Raw genomic sequence first — 18,474 nt, forward strand, 5'->3', positions numbered from 1 at the left:
TAAAATAGAACTAAATAAATAAATAAAACGCCAAATTCGGCGGGCGGGCTATGCCCAGGCGCGTCCCCTCCCCACACTCACCCCCCGCCCTCCCCCCCACCTTCAGATACCCCTGTGACACCCCTGGACCCACATGACATCAGAAGTTCCTCTAGAAACATACCATATACTGACAATAACAATAGTCTGGTTGCCCTGTGGCCAACAACCACACTAATTATATAATTACACTTTACTTGTGCTACAAGACACACAATTGTGATAACTATTCTTTATCGTAGTGGGCCGTACATTGGTACATTGTCTGGCAGACTGATGCTTATGCATGTCATGACCATATGGAAGTTAAAACTGCCAATGTACTGTATTATTATTACCAATAATTACACATTAGAACCAAAGGATAGGAAAGCGGCAAAATTGGCCCAGATTTTGCACTACCGTTTAACTCATCCATCGCCAAGGACTTATTTAACTTCTTTTTCATGATGTCCTGGAGCGCCAAGGACGTGTTTTTCGTGTTTTATAACATGGTAACATGGTTTAGACTTTTTTTTTTGAAAAAAATATAAATATATAAAATAAAATAAAAGATATATGATGGCGGTCAGGGCCTTTTGGCGCCCCCTAGTGGCGATGGATTTAAGTGACCTTGAGCAAGGCACTTGATACCGATGGTGTATGCTCTGCAGTTGCCACTGAATTGCCGTCACCACCATGTACAGGTTTTTATCCAATTTGTGTGTATACGTTCTGGCCAAAAAAAGATAATGTATTTGTACACCCAAGTCTCTTTCCAAATGCTGGTTCTCTCTAGGCCTTCATGTTCTCATCGTTCTGATTTGATCTGGAAAACACAGGCATAAAGCACCACATCATTAAAACATGAAAACACAGGCATAAAGCACCACATCTTTAACCCATTTTGACCTAAGTTCGATTCTACAAATGTCTTCTAAATCATGACAGTTTTCAGAAAAACCCATGTTTCTATGTCAGTGGTTCTCAACCTTTTTCATGTCAAGGACCCCAACAATTATCTGTATTTGGTCGCCGACCCCCATCTTAAAAACGTATATATTCCAATTTTGCGCCACATTTTCACGATTTTTCAAAAATAGCAGACCTACAAGCTCGTAGCGCGCCACTTGGTGGCGCGCTACGAGCTTGTAGATCTGCTATTTTTCAATAGCTAAATTATAACATGTTTTAAACACCAACAGGGGTTCCCGCCCAAAATGGGTTAAAAAAAAAAATGGTACTGTATAACAATCTACAGGATTAGGTGGTTGGGTAGAAATCTGGGGATGTATCTAATGTTCTACAGCTACTGTAAATTGTGGGGGACTAATAAAGGACAGCACAGTACTGTAAATTGCAAGGGACTAATAAAGGACAGCACAGTACTGTAAATTGCGGGGGACTAATAAAGGACAGCACGTGCTGTAAATTGCGGGGGACTAAGGCGCGATTCATACTCCTATTTTAGAGCCGAATAAAAGTCGGTTCGGCTCTGTAGAGCCTACAATGTGACGTCATTTGAGGTTCGGGGGGGGGGGGGCCGGGTACCGTCCTAAAGTCGGCTCTTCGGTGCTACTGAAAATTTCTGACGAGCCGAAATCATTTCGGCACTACAGCGGTAAAATAGGAGTATGAATCGGCCCTAATAAAGGACAGCGCAGTACTGTAAATTGCGGGGGACTAATAAAGGACAGTAAATTGCGGGGGACTAATAAAGGACAGTAAATTGCGGTGGACTAATAAAGGACAGTAAATTGGGGGGACTAATAAAGGACAGTAAATTGCGGGGGACTAATAAAGGACAGTAAATTGTGGGGGACTAATAAAGGACAGTAAATTGCGGGGGACTAAAAAAGGACAGTAAATTGTGGGGGACTAATAAAGGACAGTAAATTGCGGGGGACTAAAAAAGGACAGTAAATTGTGGGGGACTAATAAAGGACAGTAAATTGCGGGGGACTAAAAAAGGACAGTAAATTGTGGGGGACTAATAAAGGACAGTAAATTGCGGGGGACTAATAAAGGACAGTAAATTGGGGGGGACTAATAAAGGACAGTAAATTGTGGGGGACTAATAAAGGACAGTACTGTAAATTGTGGGGGACTAATAAAGGACAGCACAGTACAGTAAATTGCGGGGGACTAATAAAGGACAGTAAATTGCGGGGGACTAAAAAAGGACAGTAAATTGTGGGGGACTAATAAAGGACAGTAAATTGCGGGGGACTAATAAAGGACAGTAAATTGGGGGGGACTAATAAAGGACAGTAAATTGTGGGGGACTAATAAAGGACAGCACAGTACTGTAAATTGTGGGGGACTAATAAAGGACAGCACAGTACAGTAAATTGCGGGGGACTAATAAAGGACAGTAAATTGCGGGGGACTAATAAAGGACAGTAAATTGCGGGGGACTAATAAAGGACAGTAAATTGCGGGGGACTAATAAAGGACAGTAAATTGTGGGGGACTAATAAAGGACAGTAAATTGCGGGGGACTAATAAAGGACAGTAAATTGCGGGGGACTAATAAAGGACAGTAAATTGCGGGGGACTAATAAAGGACAGTAAATTGCGGGGGACTAATAAAGGACAGTAAATTGGGGACTAATAAAGGACATTAAATTGGGGACTAATAAAGGACAGTAAATTGCGGGGGACTAATAAAGGACAGTAAATTGCGGGGGACTAATAAAGGACAGTAAATTGGGGACTAATAAAGGACAGTAAATTGCGGGGGACTAATAAAGGACAGTAAATTGCGGGGGACTAATAAAGGACAGTAAATTGCGGGGGACTAATAAAGGACAGTAAATTGCGGGGGACTAATAAAGGACAGTAAATTGCGGGGGACTAATAAAGGACAGTAAATTGCGGGGGACTAATAAAGGACAGTAAATTGCGGGGGACCAATAAAGGACAGTAAATTGCGGGGGACTAATAAAGGACAGTAAATTGGGGACTAATAAAGGACAGTAAATTGGGGACTAATAAAGGACAGTAAATTGCGGGGGACTAATAAAGGACAGTAAATTGCGGGGGACTAATAAAGGACAGTAAATTGGGGACTAATAAAGGACAGTAAATTGCGGGGGACTAATAAAGGACAGTAAATTGCGGGGGACTAATAAAGGACAGTAAATTGCGGGGGACTAATAAAGGACAGTAAATTGCGGGGGACTAATAAAGGACAGTAAATTGCGGGGGACTAATAAAGGACAGTAAATTGCGGGGGACTAATAAAGGACAGTAAATTGCGGGGGACTAATAAAGGACTGTAAATTGCGGGGGACTAATAAAGGACAGTAAATTGCGGGGGACTAATAAAGGACTGTAAATTGCGGGGGACTAATAAAGGACAGTAAATTGCGGGGGACTAATAAAGGACTGTAAATTGTGGGGGACTACTAAAGGACAGTAAATTGGGGACTAATAAAGGACAGTAAATTGGGGACTAATAAAGGAGCACAAAACAACGATCAATACTCACAGTGAAATTTGCTCTATGAAAGGATTCAAATGAGATCAAATAAAACAAATTAATAGAAAATAAAAGGTGTTCTGTCCATGATGTGGGTCAGGCTGCTCTTGATTAAATGTTATACTATAATGGAAATTAACAGGGACTTCATGATCAGAAAAACAAAGCAGGAAGAAGGTAATGTAATGTAATCAGAAAATGTAATGTACAGTACTTGTATATCTAATAAATGCAAGCTGCCAAAAACATCAAATTAAGCTGGTGATGAATCTTATGTAACTAATCTACAGAAGATCCATTCTGGACAGGTTAACTGTATTATGATACTTGGCAGAATAAATAATGCGTTGTGGTGTTGAATGTGAATTTGGTCCTCAATTTGTCACATGACCAGTTTATGAAGAAGCTATCCAAAACACTGTCACGAAAGTAAACAGCAAATCCTACATTTGTCAAATTATATTCATAATTCATTATAGGCAGGGGACTTTTTTATGTGATGTGTTGTGAGCTTGTACATTGTCTATTTTTTTTAAAGATTTTTTGAATAGGGCTTAAGTGGTTAATCTTTAAATTGTAATCTAATCTAATCATGTAATCATGATTGATTCTCATGTTAATTTTCAGCCTACCTTGAAGCCAGTCGACCCCCTCCTGTAAACCTTCTCCCTTGAGAGCATCACTGGCACTGAAACATACCAACAGGTCACATTAAAATAAGACACCGGTTCTCAATGTGGTTTCCGGGGACCCCCAGGGGGCTTGTAGGAACGATAGGCACCAAATGATTAGTCAACCGAAATTGGAGTGTGTGTGTGTGTGTGTGTGTGTGTGTGTGTGTGTGTGTACCAGATGTGCCATGGCTTGTCTTTGATGTTCTCCAGGCAAAGCAACTGTGACACCTTGACTGAAGACAGCGCTTCTCTCACATCCATCTTGTTGGCAAAAAACAGGATGGGAATTCTCCTGTGTTTAATGTCTGTAGCCAGAGCAAGAAGGACAATATGTTAGTGAAACTTTGTGTTTATACTGAGTAACATCTGTGCAACCGTGATGGAAAAGAAAGCCAAATCACAGAGTATATCAAATAGATACCAAATAATCCTTAAAACTCAAAATTCCTAGGTAGACTGTGGACGTCACAAACTTCCAGACTTATGAGGAGGCACACTGTCTGTTCCGCAGCAAACTTTAATGGCATAACACTATTCAGGGGTCTGTCATGAGAATAGTAATACCAGGGGCCAGGTGTGGGGCCACGAACAGATGCTCTAATCTGCACCAAACTTGAGACAGACCCCTGAGCCCTGTTAAGGGGTCTGGCATGAGAATAGTGGCATCCAAAAATCTAAATTGCACATATATTGGGCCTCTATTGCAGTGTTTGACAATTGCCATAACTTGGTGACCATTGCTCTGATCAGCACAATATAGGATTTGGATAATATAGACTAGCGCCACGGCCCACATAGGGAAAATAAAAGGTGTAAGGCAGAAACCTGTGGCCTGTAGGATGATGTTACCATACAGTAGGTAGGATGATGTTACCATACAGTAGGTAGGATGATGTTACCATAAACCTGTGGCCTGTAGGATGATGTTACCATACAGTAGGTGTAAGGCCTGTAGGATGATGTTACCATACAGTAGGTGGCCTGTAGGATGATGCTACCATACAGTAGGTGTAACCTATGGCCTGTAGGATGATGTTACCATACAGTAGGTGGCCTGTAGGATGATGTTACCATACAGTAGGTGGCCTGTAGGATGATGTTACCATACAGTAGGTGGCCTGTAGGATGATGTTACCATACAGTAGGTGTAACCTGTGGCCTGTAGGATGATGTTACCATACAGTAGGTGTAAGACAGAAACCTGTGGCCTGTAGGATGATGTTACCATACAGTAGGTGATGTTTACCATAAACCTGTGGCCTGTAGGATGATGTTACCATACAGTAGGTGACCTGTGGCCTGTAGGATGATGTTACCATACAGTAGGTGATGTTACCATAAACCTGTGGCCTGTAGGATGATGTTACCATACAGTAGGTGATGTTACCATACAGTAGGTGACCTGTGGCCTGTAGGATGATGTTACCATACAGTAGGTGATGTTACCATAAACCTGTGGCCTGTAGGATGATGTTACCATACAGTAGGTGATGTTACCATAAACCTGTGGCCTGTAGGATGATGTTACCATACAGTAGGTGATGTTACCATACAGTAGGTGACCTGTGGCCTGTAGGATGATGTTACCATACAGTAGGAGACCTGTGGCCTGTAGGATGATGTTACCATACAGTAGGTGATGTTACCATACAGTAGGTGACCTGTGGCCTGTAGGATGATGTTACCATACAGTAGGTGTTACCATACAGTAGGATGATGTTACCATACAGTAGGTGATGTTACCATAAACCTGTGGCCTGTAGGATGATGTTACCATACAGTAGGTGATGTTACCATAAACCTGTGGCCTGTAGGATGGTGTTACCATACAGTAGGTGATGTTACCATAAACCTGTGGCCTGTAGGATGATGTTACCATACAGTAGGTGATGTTACCATACAGTAGGTGACCTGTGGCCTGTAGGATGATGTTACCATACAGTAGGTGTTACCATACAGTAGGATGATGTTACCATACAGTAGGTAACATCAGTAGGTAACATCAGTAGGTAACATCATCATTGCTGTTTGATGACGTCGTGTAGAGTGGTTCTAATGGGATTAGAAGGCTGCATGGCCGCCTGGAAATATAGTAGCTCAAAAACCCTGTCATCACAATTTTGGATATTTTCAAAAATCTTCTAAAAATGTCAAAAACTTCAGATCTACAAGCTCACAATTCTTTGAGATGCGACATGTTATGGGCTTGTGTATCAGTTATTAACTTTTTGCATTTTCCGAAAAGGAATTAAGAGGTAAAGTTGGGATTGATACAATGATTCATACAACCACACAAGTACAGCACCAGGATAACAAATAGCACACATTTACCTGGATGACCTAGTAATGTGTCCAGCTCTTCTTTGGCGACTACCATCCTCAGTTTGTCTCCACTATCAATGACAAAAATGATGGCTTGACCCTCCCTGAGGAAGACAAGGAAGCCAGACGGGCCTTGGTGAAACGGCACTCATAGGTATGAACTGTGCCCCAGTCAGAGAACGCTGCATGGCCATAATAACGGTGTGATTTGCACACTCACTTGTAGTAGTGCTCCCAGAGGTTTCTGTATCTGCCTTGGCCAGACATGTCGAACACTGTGAAGGAAAGACTGAGGAGAAGAGTGGAGAATACAGCACAACAGAAGACACTTAACTGCAGTACAGAGTAGTAATGCCTAAATTATACTGTTTGTGTCGCTGTTAGCTTTTTGAGTGGTGCAACCACTCCAAGGAACAGCTTTGTCCCTATGGGACTATGTCACTATGTTTAGAGTGCCAATAGGCGGTGCTGTTGCACCACTCGCTTCAGACTGGTCTGATTTTTAACAGACTTGTGGTGGAAAGTTGTGCTGCACGATTGCTCAAATGTGAATCTCGATTTTACTCCACAGGAATTGAGATCACGATTCTCACGCGATTATCCTTTTCTTCCAGGGAAAAAATATATTGTCTTTAGTCTGTAGTTGCTGAACATTACTGCGTTCAAAATGTGGAGCCAACTACTGTGGCTTTAAACAGACAACATCAAAGTGCTTCACTCTCTTAATGTCTTGTAGCAAAAACACAAGTAACTAAAATGAAAGATTACACGGAGCGAAGGAGGAAAACATTAATATTTGGTCTGGTATTGCAGATTTGGTCAAGGACATGATTTAGTCTTATTATTATTTATTTTTTCTCCCATTGCACAGTCTTGACGCAGGTGTACATTTTGTGGCATCTTTGGTCCCGGGGGGAGGGGTGGGTGGGATTGTTTGTTGTTTGTTTTTGTGTTCCTTTCTTTTGCTGTTGTACGTGTTACTTGTTTTGTTTTCTTTATTCATTCTTGGTGTTAACATGTTTTATTGTGCTATTTTGTCTTAAATAAAAAACATTTGATAACAAAAAAAGTAACTAAAATGAATTGGACAGCCAACTATAGTGCTGCCTGATTCTTGCTCAAATTTAGAAAATAGACCTCATAGACCTGTAGTGGAGCAGATTAAGTCAATATATCATAAGAATCGTTCACTTGATGGTACAAGCACCAAAATTGGCACACAAGTGCTTCGGAACCTACTCTCTCAGAAAAGTACGTTGTCCACTTGAAAAAAACAAAATGGACACCATTTTTCAAGATGGCCGCCATTCGAGGTCGTTTTAAACCGTGTTTGAGCTATATTGAGCTATAAAATCCTATTTTGATGGCCTATACATCGAAATATATGTTTCTGAGTATGATAAATCCAATTCTGCATTTAGAACATCAAAACTATTTAATATTATGATGATACAATGGGAATTAAACGATAAAGTGGGGCATATTAAGTCCATATTCCATAATAATCCTTCACTTGGTGGTACAAGCACCAGATTTGGCACAAATGATGTCCAGGATGTACTTTCTAAGAAAAGTACGTTATCCAGCTGAAAATCCAAGATGGCCACCAGTTTTCAAGATGGCCACCTCGTCAAATAAATACGTATAACTTTACTGAACAGAAATGTGTGATCCACACATTGATCCAAACATCAAAATGAATGTATTCTGACTGGAAGAACTCAATGGTGTCAATTATTTAATTCCAATATGGCCGCCAGTTTTCAAGATGGCGGCTATTACGCAACTCAAAATTAGCGTTTTTGGAAGCCTTCTGATCACCGATATTGTTGAAGGGCAACATCATTCATTGAAATGCTGTGATCAAGCTCTATTGGTTTGTAATTTTGTATATAAGAGTTATGTCAAAGCACAACCAGGACACACTGGTGACATCACTGCTGTGAGACTCATGGAGCATGAGCATGGGGTTCAGTGTATGCTTGTAGCGTACTAGAGGTAGTTGTGGTTTACTAACTGTTGTAGTGGTGTACTCACTGTAGTTTGTAGTATACTTTAGTGTCCTAAATGCTATCTAATATGTGTCAGCATGGGAGAGCTGAGACAAGGGTAACAGGGATTCAGTTACCTGGATGGTGTACAGATCGCACAGGACTTGCACTGGATGAATGGTCGGGCTAGGTGTAGGGCACCAGATGCTTGAACCTAGATGCATCCCATATTTCAATGTGCTTTGTACGGTTGGGTGGTAAAAGGATATATACCCTCAGCCTTTAACCGTATAACACAAGATGTTCGCTACTAAAACTGATTGGAGGAAGTGTGTCAAACAGATACGAAAGAGGAGTTGAAGTCTCCCCGTATTTCCACCCCATTCGACCGTTATCTCTGTATTGGATAGGCGAAATCCTCCGTTATCAGCACCTTTATACGGCCAATATGGCCATACTGGCATACTCACTGTTTCAATATGTCATTATCACCTATTGTGACGGGTGATAATGGTATTTTTGTGTCACTGATGTCAATGACGGAGGCGTGCTGTGTCTGGTGGCCTTGAGCCACGTGAGACAACGTGCTGAGCGTTGCGACGGCCACCAGACCCGACTCAGCACCGTCCGAGTTACGTCCCGATAGGCAGAGGATAGTATAGTAGCCCCTAGTTTCCATGCGCCGACAATAGAGTTGGAAATTACACGTTCAGCCAAGGGTGAGTATGCCAGTATGGCCATATTGGCCGTATTCCAAGGTGCTGATAACGGTTGATTTTGCCTATCCGATACAGTGATAACGGTCGTGCCCATCATGCTAGACTCATCCAGATTGGATGATGGAGGTGGCAGTGAAGATACATTGAAGCAAAACAGTACAAAGTTAGTTAGTACCAAAAAGTACCAAAATTGTCGGCCAAATGTTTAGCAACGGAAACTCCAGTTTTCCACTAAGAGAGCAGCTGAAATTCAGAATGATCCTGGTGATGGACATGCAAAAATTCGAAGAGTGCAGTGGATGTTATTTCCCCCCATCGAAGCCCTGTATGACGATCGTTGTGTCAGCAAAGCTCGTGGACTTATGAGGGACCCAAGCCATCCCAACCGCAGAGATGCTTGCGGATGCTGCCACATGGAAAACGTTTTCAGTCTCAAAGCCACTGGAAATAGACTGCAAATAAGCTTCTTTCCCCAAACAATCAGATACATGAACGAACTGATAAGAACCGGGGCGAAAGTTTACCTAACTTTGCTACAACAGGGAAAACATGCACATGTATATGTTACTATTTTTCTAGCACTCTTTATTCTATCCCTCCGTTTGCTGTGCTTGCTGTGTTTTTTGTTGTTTGCCATCTATGCCGCTGCATTGTCTGTAAGGAAGCCAAACTAAAATAAGTTTTACTCTTATGTACCTGTCGTGTACACAAGATGTGTACAGGACAGTAACAATAAAGTAACAATAAAGTCCAACCTTGAACCTTGATCTAGGTTCAAGCATCTGGTGCCCTACACCTAGCACGACCGTTCATCCAGTTCCTTTTAAGTCCTGTACGATCTGTACACCATCCATGTAACTGAAGTTCCGTTACCCTTGTCTCAGCTCTCCCACGGTGGCACATCTTGTCAATTCAGGTGCGGCTATCTAACTACAATACTACAACTAACTAAACTTCTAGTGGAGATATATACAGGGGCTAATTAGCATTAGGACACTAAATAATACAACAAACTACAGTGAGTACACTACAACAGTTAGTAAACCACAACTACAGCACTGAACCCCATGCTGAGTCTAACAGCAGTGATGTCACCAGTGTGTTCCTGGTTGTGCTTTGACATCACTCTTATATAATAAAAAAAATACAAACCAATAGAGCTTGACCACAGCATTTCAATGCATGATCAATGAATGATGTTGCCCTTCAACAATATCTATGATCAGACAGCTTCCGAAAACGCAAATTTTGAGTCACGTAATAGCTGCATCTTGCAAACTGGCGGCCATATTGGAATTCAATTCCAACACTATGGAGTTCTTACAATCAGAATACATTCATGTTGATGTTTGGATCATTAACACAATTTTACTTCGAAAACCTTTTTGTTTTGTTTTTTTGCATTTGACGAGGCGGCCATCTTGAAAACTGGCAGCCATCTTGGATTTTCAGCTGGATAACGTGCTTTTCATAGAAAGTACATCCTGGACATCATGTGTGTCAAATGTGGTGCTTGTACCACCAAGTGAAAGATTCTTATGGAATATTGACTTAATCTGCCCCAGTTTTTTGTTTAATTCCCATTGTATCATAATATTCAATAATTTTGATTTGCTAAATGCAGAATTGGATTTATCATACTCAGAAACATACATTTCGATGTATAGGCCATCACAATAGGATTATTCAATCAAACTATAGTTCAAACACCGTTTAAAACCATTTTGAAAGGCGGCCATCTTGAAAAATGGTGGCCATTTAGTTTTTTCAAGTGGACAACGTACTTTTCTGAGAGAGTAGGTTCTGAAGCACTTGTGTGCCAAATTTGGTGCTTGTACCATCAAGTGAACGATCGTTTCAGTAATCTGCTCCACTACTGTGTCTGAATCTAGATCGCAACCTTCGATTAATTATGCAGCAGTAGTGGAAAGTAACTATTAGCCATTTTTGAAATCATGTTCCGCTGTTTTGTTGAATACGGTACCTTGATGTCTTGAACTTCTCTATGCTGAAGCCAATGGTTGGGACGATGTCTTGTGTCTGGGCCTGTGAGAAACAATAACAAACAAACATTGACTTAAACCACTGCAAATGTGGTGGAATATATTAGTAAAATATGTGTAACTCCAAGTTTTTATATGTGATACCTTCACAGACCACCGGTTTAAAGATTTGTGCCTGTGAGCTTGTAGATCTGCTATTTTTCAATAGCTAAAGTATAACATAATGCTTATAAAACACCAAAAAGGGGTTCCCGTACAGAATGGGTTAAAACCCCTGACTTAAGTCTTATAGTACTTATAGGACTGTGGCTCAAGAGGTAGAGCAGGTCATCCAATGATCCATGGGTCGGCGGTTTGAATCCCGGCTCCTCCTGTCTACATGTCGAAGTGTCCTTGGGCAAGACACTGAACCCCAAATTGCTCCCGATGTGCTGGTTGGTACCTTGCATGGCTTCCGCCGCAACCGGTGTATGAATGTGTGTGTGAATGGGTGAATGTATGTAATGCACAATCTATGTAAAGTGCCTTGGATAAAGGCATTTACCATTTACAAAGCATTACTGTTACTTGTCCAGAGGACACTACAGATATAAATCATGGCACACGTTACGTACATTGGACGGTTTGAGCCTGTTGATGATGGTGGTTTTGCCACTGTTGTCCAGGCCCAGACAAAGCACATTGACTTCTTTCTTCTTCAACCCCAGCCATCCTGCTAGCTTGTCAAACAGCCCCATTTGGCAAGCCTGCTACCATCAGCTGCCTCGCTCTCCTGTCTTACTGTCAAAGAAAGAAACATCACCATCACACAAATTCAAAATTTTTGGACACCATTCTCCCAAAGCTAGATGGTCAATGGTTCATGACTAGATAGTACATGCTCTCATCAGTGTCAGAGAAAATAAATAAATATTAGTATGCATAACCAAATGATGAATTCCTGTTCTGTTCTTTGTCTATATAGAAGTGTCTATTTGTACGTCTCTAAATGTTTTGATGAATTGAACATGGTGGACCCTCTTGTAAATAGTGGCAGCGGTGGCCGTACGGATTGCGGAGCGGTCTTGATACCGGAAGGTCGCCAGTTCGAATCAGCGGTCCGACACGTTAAAATTACCACCGCTGAAGTGCCGTTGAACAAGGCATTGAACCACTACGATGAAATGTTCTATGAGCAGGGCCTGGCTGGAAACAAGTTCTTGAGCTTAGCCCAGATACCCTGGGTAAATATAGTAATCGTTTCATTTCAAGTGTAATGCTTAATTGGGTCATCCACTCAGTTAACAGCCTTTGTATTGTGCTTGAAATGTACTGTAATTCTGCAAACTGTTAATAAATATTTCAATCAATCAATCAATCAAATCCTTGAGTATGTATATAAACCATTTAGACGTGTAAAACCGCGTTCAAAGGGCACCTACATACGGCTACAATTCGAAACTGCATGGCCCCTGTAAAGTCTGAGTGCCCCCACCCCCTTTACCCCGGGCCCTAACTGTATATGTTTTTTCCCTTTTTTCCCTCCTTATATGATGATTTCCTGATTTTTTTTATATAGAATTGTAAATTTGTAAGTCTCTAAATGTTCTGATTAATTGAAAATTCAAAATGGTGGACCCTGTTGTAAACAAGTGTAGTGCTTTATCATGGTACCACAGTACGTTATTGTATTGAGTTGTGCTTTCGTTTGAAATGTACCCATTCTGCATACTGTTAATAAATACTTCAATAATACATAGTATTTGTTTGTTTGACAGGCCCAGCATAGCCCTTTTCAAACTGTGTGTTATCTCAAATGAAACTGCACTGTGAGCAAAGTGTAGCCTAAAATAAATAGTTGTACCTAAAGTCACAAAGCTGGTATAGAACCAATGTGTTATTCACAACAGTGCTGTTGAGTGCAGCTTGCAATGCATACTGTTAAAACTACTGCCATGTCGTGCTATGAAAGGAAACGACACATTCGTCATCATTGCGCGCGTCAGTGTCTTCGTTTTACAGCATAGTATTATTAGTTCAACTTATCACAACAAATGTTTACTCTCAGAGAATAAATGTCCACAGCGCGTTTAACTTCATCGTAAACCCACGTTAACGTTAGCTGCCATTAAAATGATGCTTTTATTATGTGCGACCGTGTGGGTTCTTTAAGGGTTTTAATCCCTTGCTATGCTAGTAACTACCTAGGACTAACACTAGCTAATGCTGTTAACCTCGTTAATTAACCTTACGCCTACGTTAACGTTTACAACCAAGGCTAACATGAACTGTAGCCACAAAACGCTAGTCAGATGAGGTGACACAGAATAGCAGCCAAAATGACTAGAATCTTGCATTGGCTAATTCATTTGATAACAAGCCAGGCCAGCAGTTAGCCAATAGCCACTAATATCACTATGTAACGCTAGCCCTGAAACATGACTGCCATGATAATCATCATGACAGTCATGACGCAACTGCAGCCTGTTTTACGCAACGTACTCACAATTTGTCCCACGGGTGTTAAGGTGGCCTTACACTAGCCGATTCTTTTCAATCTGAAATCTGATAGCACCACACACTACAGGATAATCGGAGCGGGGCAGAGCAAATATCAAACATGCTTGATGTTGATCGGGTCGATCCCGATCGCGCCCCGAGCAGATCGATTGAGTCGGGCACCCCCCGAGCGTCAAAAAATGCCCGATTATCGGCTAGTGTAAGGCCACCTTAGAGATTTGTTGGTACAGCGATTAGCATTGCTGCATCCCGCGTTGTTTAATAAAAAGCATTTTTATCCGAGCTGTTTTTTTGCCATTGGCTTTCAACTACGCGCCCCTATCGGTCGGGAGGAGTGTGGCAGTCTGAAACACTGGGTGTGTTCGATATACTCACGCTGACAGCACTGCCAATACAGACTAATAGGCGAGTGCGCTCCCGGTGTGCAACTTTGTATTTCCCAAACGAACCCCGTTTGAGAAAAGTAGCCGGGGCGCTCGGATAAAAATGCTTTTTATTAAACAACGCGGGATGCAGCAATGCTAATCGCTGTACCAGCAAATTTCTAACACCCGTGGGACAAATTGTGAGTACTTTATATTTGAAAACGGAATGTTTATATACACGTTTGGACTGTAAATGTAGCGATCGCGTAAAACAGGCTGCAGTTGCGTCATGACTGTCATGATGATTATCATGGCAGTCATGTTTCAGGGCTAATGTAACGCTAGCTTCCCTTTTCTATCACTCCAAAACATGAGATACTGTCCTCACCTACTGCAAATTCTTCAGATCACACTTCCGCAGTGCATTCAGTAGTCTGCTGCCTATTGTGCCAAATTAACATATACGTTTCCCAAAGGTGTCCAGTGTTTCATTCATTTCTCTTGTTGTAGTCCTGGCTTGAGCCTGTAAAGTATTTACACCTTGTTGCTTGGAAACGAGGGTGCGCTCAATTTGCTTGACCCAACTGCCATCTATTGGTCCTATATGGTATTGTATTTTTGAGGGGCCTATATACAGGTTTAATGTTTGTTTTTAGTTCAATGTTTGTTTTAAAAACGCCATTGACGATGAAGGGAGGATTTGTCATCTTGTCCCTAAAGGCCCTGATGCACGTAGCAATTAACACAAACATTAAATGCCATTAACAATAAAGCGAATGTAATGTTTTGTCACCGTTTGTTTTACATCACCTAAACATCACCTAATCCAGTGGTTCTCAAACCTTTTGATGTCAAGGACCCCCAAATTTACACAAATTAGCCCGTGGACCCCCGTTTGAAAATATATGACAGGGACCCCCCATAAGAGAACATCTGTATGGCTCTAGCAGTGATTTTCAACCCGTTTAATTTCAAGGACCCCCAGTTTGACATGCATTAGTCTACGGACCCCCATTTAATAGCATTTCTATCTCTGGGACCCCCAATTTATATTGTAAAATCAATGCTAATTTAACTCTGAGCGTACAAATGGAACCAGGTCCATTTGGTTCCATTTGTACACTCTCTGAGTTACAGATCCATAAGGGTCCATTTGGTTCCAAATGATCATTTAGCTGGGTCCCCCCCTGGAACTCCCTCAAGTATCCCTGGGGGTCCCCGGACCCCACTTTTGGAACCACTGACCTAATTTAACATGAGTTAGACTTCACACGGGTGTGCCCATCACTCTGCACTTCGCATTGGCAATACATTTCATAATGTGTCATTTACATCATATTGTCTCTTTATTGTTAATAGCGTTTAATGTTTGTGTTTGCACAGTTTGTTTTACATCACCATTACATCACCTAATCAACATGAGTTAGACTTTAATATATTAGCGCCCTTCACTTCACACGGGTGTGATTTATTTTGTTTCAGTTAACTTATAAGCAGGGCAGCAGAGAGGAGGGTCCGGTATTAACGTAAACTCAAATCTGGTGTGAAGACAGATTCATGGTTCAGTCCGACGTAGGTGGATGCAAAGAAAGCTAAATAAATGTATATTCAAGTTGAGCTGTTAATGAAATTAGAAGGCAAGAATATTGAATGAAATGCACCTTTACCAACTTACCAAGACATAACAGACAGAACAGGGCATACTCCATTATTATATCATGTACATTTCTATAAAAATCACACTTGTGTGAAGTGCGGTGCGCTCTTATCATCATACATCATCATACATCACATTCCGTGCTCAGCCAATCAAATCACAAAAGTAATTCCGGCCAATCACTTTTGGCGTCTCACTTCAATGTGTACTTTACTCAGCAAAATCAAATCATCGCTATGGGGTGATCAGCCAATCACAAGCCAACACAAACCCGGAAAGCTGGGCATAGGATGGGCTAGTGCCCCTCAAAAATATTACATTAAATGATCGTTAACTAAAACATGGTTGTATTTACAATACAATAGTCAGCCTGAATGTCCGTTCACAAACTATGGGCAATCTTTTTCAATTCTTATAAATACAGTGATGGAGGTTGGTTGTCGATGACCATAATTTGTGTGGCCTGCTCACACACATCAGATTAAGCACAGCATTGATATTCAACTAACTGCATTGCATATCAGACTCCGAGATGTAGGCTTTATATATCTCATGGACCTGAACTCAGTAAACCGAGTTTGGTATTGAGCAGAACGTGGTGTCTGCTACACTTACCTACACAGTAACATCCTCAAATCAACACTTTTTTTCAGTGTAAATGAGACACTGACAACTCGCATAACATCCCACTTGCTGCTTAGACTTGACGTGTCGATGCAACCGATATGCTTATTTATGGGACTAATATGGATGAGATTTCTGTACATGCGCATACAAGGACTGACAGATACATATATGGGCATAAAAGGGACACAGGTAGACAAACAGAAACAGACATCTCCATTATGGGCACAAAAAGGACACAGACCAGACGGGTACTCTGACAAAGCCCCAACACTATGACACAGTCCTATTGGTCGGATCGGCATTGCGACACACACACGCACGCATGCATCCACACACAAAGTTCAACAGAACAAAGACAAATAAGAGTTAAAGCAATGCAGACCTCAAAGCAAAACAGAGCTTAGTCTGCCTAAATCTATAGAGACCGAAGGAAAAAATAGAATAAGAAACGAAGAAGTTAATAAAGAGGCCTATAAGTCCCAATCATTTACTTCCCCTCAAATTGGCCATCCAACAGGTAGTTTAACAAAAGACATCAGGGTCGCAAGCATACGCAACTTAACGTTTACGACAGATCACTGTAACTTTGCCATTAATTTCAATATAAGCGATGTGTTGGGTGCTCACAGTATGTCGCTTGGAACACCCTACTTTGGGTCTGGGCAAGGTTTGGGCCCTCTGGTCTGATGCAAGCCCCCAGAACCGGGAGGGATTTCTCAAGTGCTGATCCACTGGTGGTCGACTCTGGTAGTGCAGAAGACTCAGGGCAGCAAAAGAATGAAGATTCGACATCAATAACTACTGTAAGGCTGGTGGTATAGAGTAAAGTCTTCACAGGATCAAACTGTCAACATCTCTGCAGTAATCCCGTGCTGAAGTGAAGATATATATGGACTTGCATACATTTAAATATCAGTTCCTTCTTCTCCAGGGCAAGTATTGGTCTTGGAACAGCTTCGGAATTCTGTAGGCGAACAGGAGAGTACGATGGACCTTCTCCAGGATCAGAAGAGTTGGAAAGTACTACTCGCTGAAGGGCCACTCAGTCCTGTCCAGAATCTCCACAAACACCCTGGCAGGCTCCTCCCTCCTATTCTGACTCTATTGGGTCTCCTCTATTATTGGACCTTCTCTATTGGTTACAGGATCTTCGTGTATGCTGGCGGCATCCTCCACCGCTAGCATGTCGTGTTTCACATCCAGTGCAGGGGGAGGGGGGTCCCTTCGAAGTCTGCTCAGCGGTGTGATGGTGCGCTGGAAGGCTGCCTGGACACCGGCGTGCATAAACACCAGGATGAAGAGTATCATAATGAAGAAGAGGACAGGAATCTGCAGCGTCACAGGTAGGTCCTTGAGGAGCGCCCTGAGCAACTCACTGATCCCCTTGCCAATGTGTTTCAGAGGCTCTGTGACGAAGGTGGTGATGGTGATCGATATTGCGCTGGTTGGCGGTACCAACAGGATTGGGTTGACCATGAGAACTTCATAGTATGTCTTACAGGGGTCATCTTGAAGAGTCCATGTCATTCTGAACCAATCTTTCAGGCTGTCGCTCCAGTCAGTCTTTCTTATCCCAGTGCATTTATCACTGAAACTTTCCATCTTCACAATGTTGTTTTGGTGTTCAGCAAAAGCAATCTTGTAGAGGTAGAACCAGTTCCAGATGACACTGATAAAGAAGCAGATAGCAAACATTCTCTTGAATTGGACAAACCAGGAGACCACCGACCACAGTTGAGTATTAATCATGGCCATTATGACCAAGACACACAGGGACGCCTTTAAGACGGTGTCGAGCCCAATGTCAATCGGGTCCTCAAAGTGCATGTCGGAAGGGTTGATGGAGTCGTTGTGTTGACCCAGGGCAGCATGCAGGGACAGGCTGCATACTACCAGCACAACGAGCAGGAAGCTGGCACAGGGGAGGGACATTGTCCAAGCAGGTAGCGGTTATGTAGTTTGCAAACACAAGGTCAAGCAAACGCAGAGAATTATGGTTTCATAAATAGGTCCAACTCCTAACAAATCAACAAGGCCACTTCCGGTTTCATTCTCAGGAATCAACACATGTCGCTCCATCAGCTGTTTTTATAGCGGCATCTCAATAAGGTCAGA

General features: G+C 42.0%; 1 protein-coding gene across 6 annotated transcripts; it reads right to left on the bottom strand.

Moving 5' to 3' along the window:
• Positions 1–105: 105 nt before the first annotated feature.
• LOC306920147 (ADP-ribosylation factor-like protein 6) lies at positions 106–14,654 on the bottom strand. Of its 6 annotated transcripts, none has more exons than XM_079496790.1 (8): positions 14,468–14,654; positions 11,826–11,987; positions 11,193–11,254; positions 6,719–6,787; positions 6,508–6,602; positions 4,352–4,481; positions 4,135–4,190; positions 106–847 (listed from the first exon to the last, which is right to left on the bottom strand). In XM_079496790.1, the coding sequence occupies exons 2-8, from the start codon at positions 11,946–11,948 to the stop codon at positions 822–824; spliced, it is 561 nt and encodes a 186-aa protein (XP_079352916.1). In that variant the 5' UTR covers positions 11,949–11,987; positions 14,468–14,654; the 3' UTR covers positions 106–821. The 6 variants fall into 6 exon arrangements, with proteins under 6 accessions (XP_079352916.1, XP_079352913.1, XP_079352915.1 ...); XM_079496787.1 differs by having other exon boundaries at positions 11,826–11,991; XM_079496789.1 differs by having other exon boundaries at positions 14,464–14,654.
• Positions 14,655–18,474: the final 3,820 nt, after the last annotated feature.

The sequence above is a fragment of the Electrona antarctica genome (assembly GCF_951216825.1).
Source record: "Electrona antarctica genome assembly, chromosome: 3".
In the NCBI taxonomy this organism is placed as follows: Eukaryota; Metazoa; Chordata; class Actinopteri; order Myctophiformes; family Myctophidae; genus Electrona; species Electrona antarctica.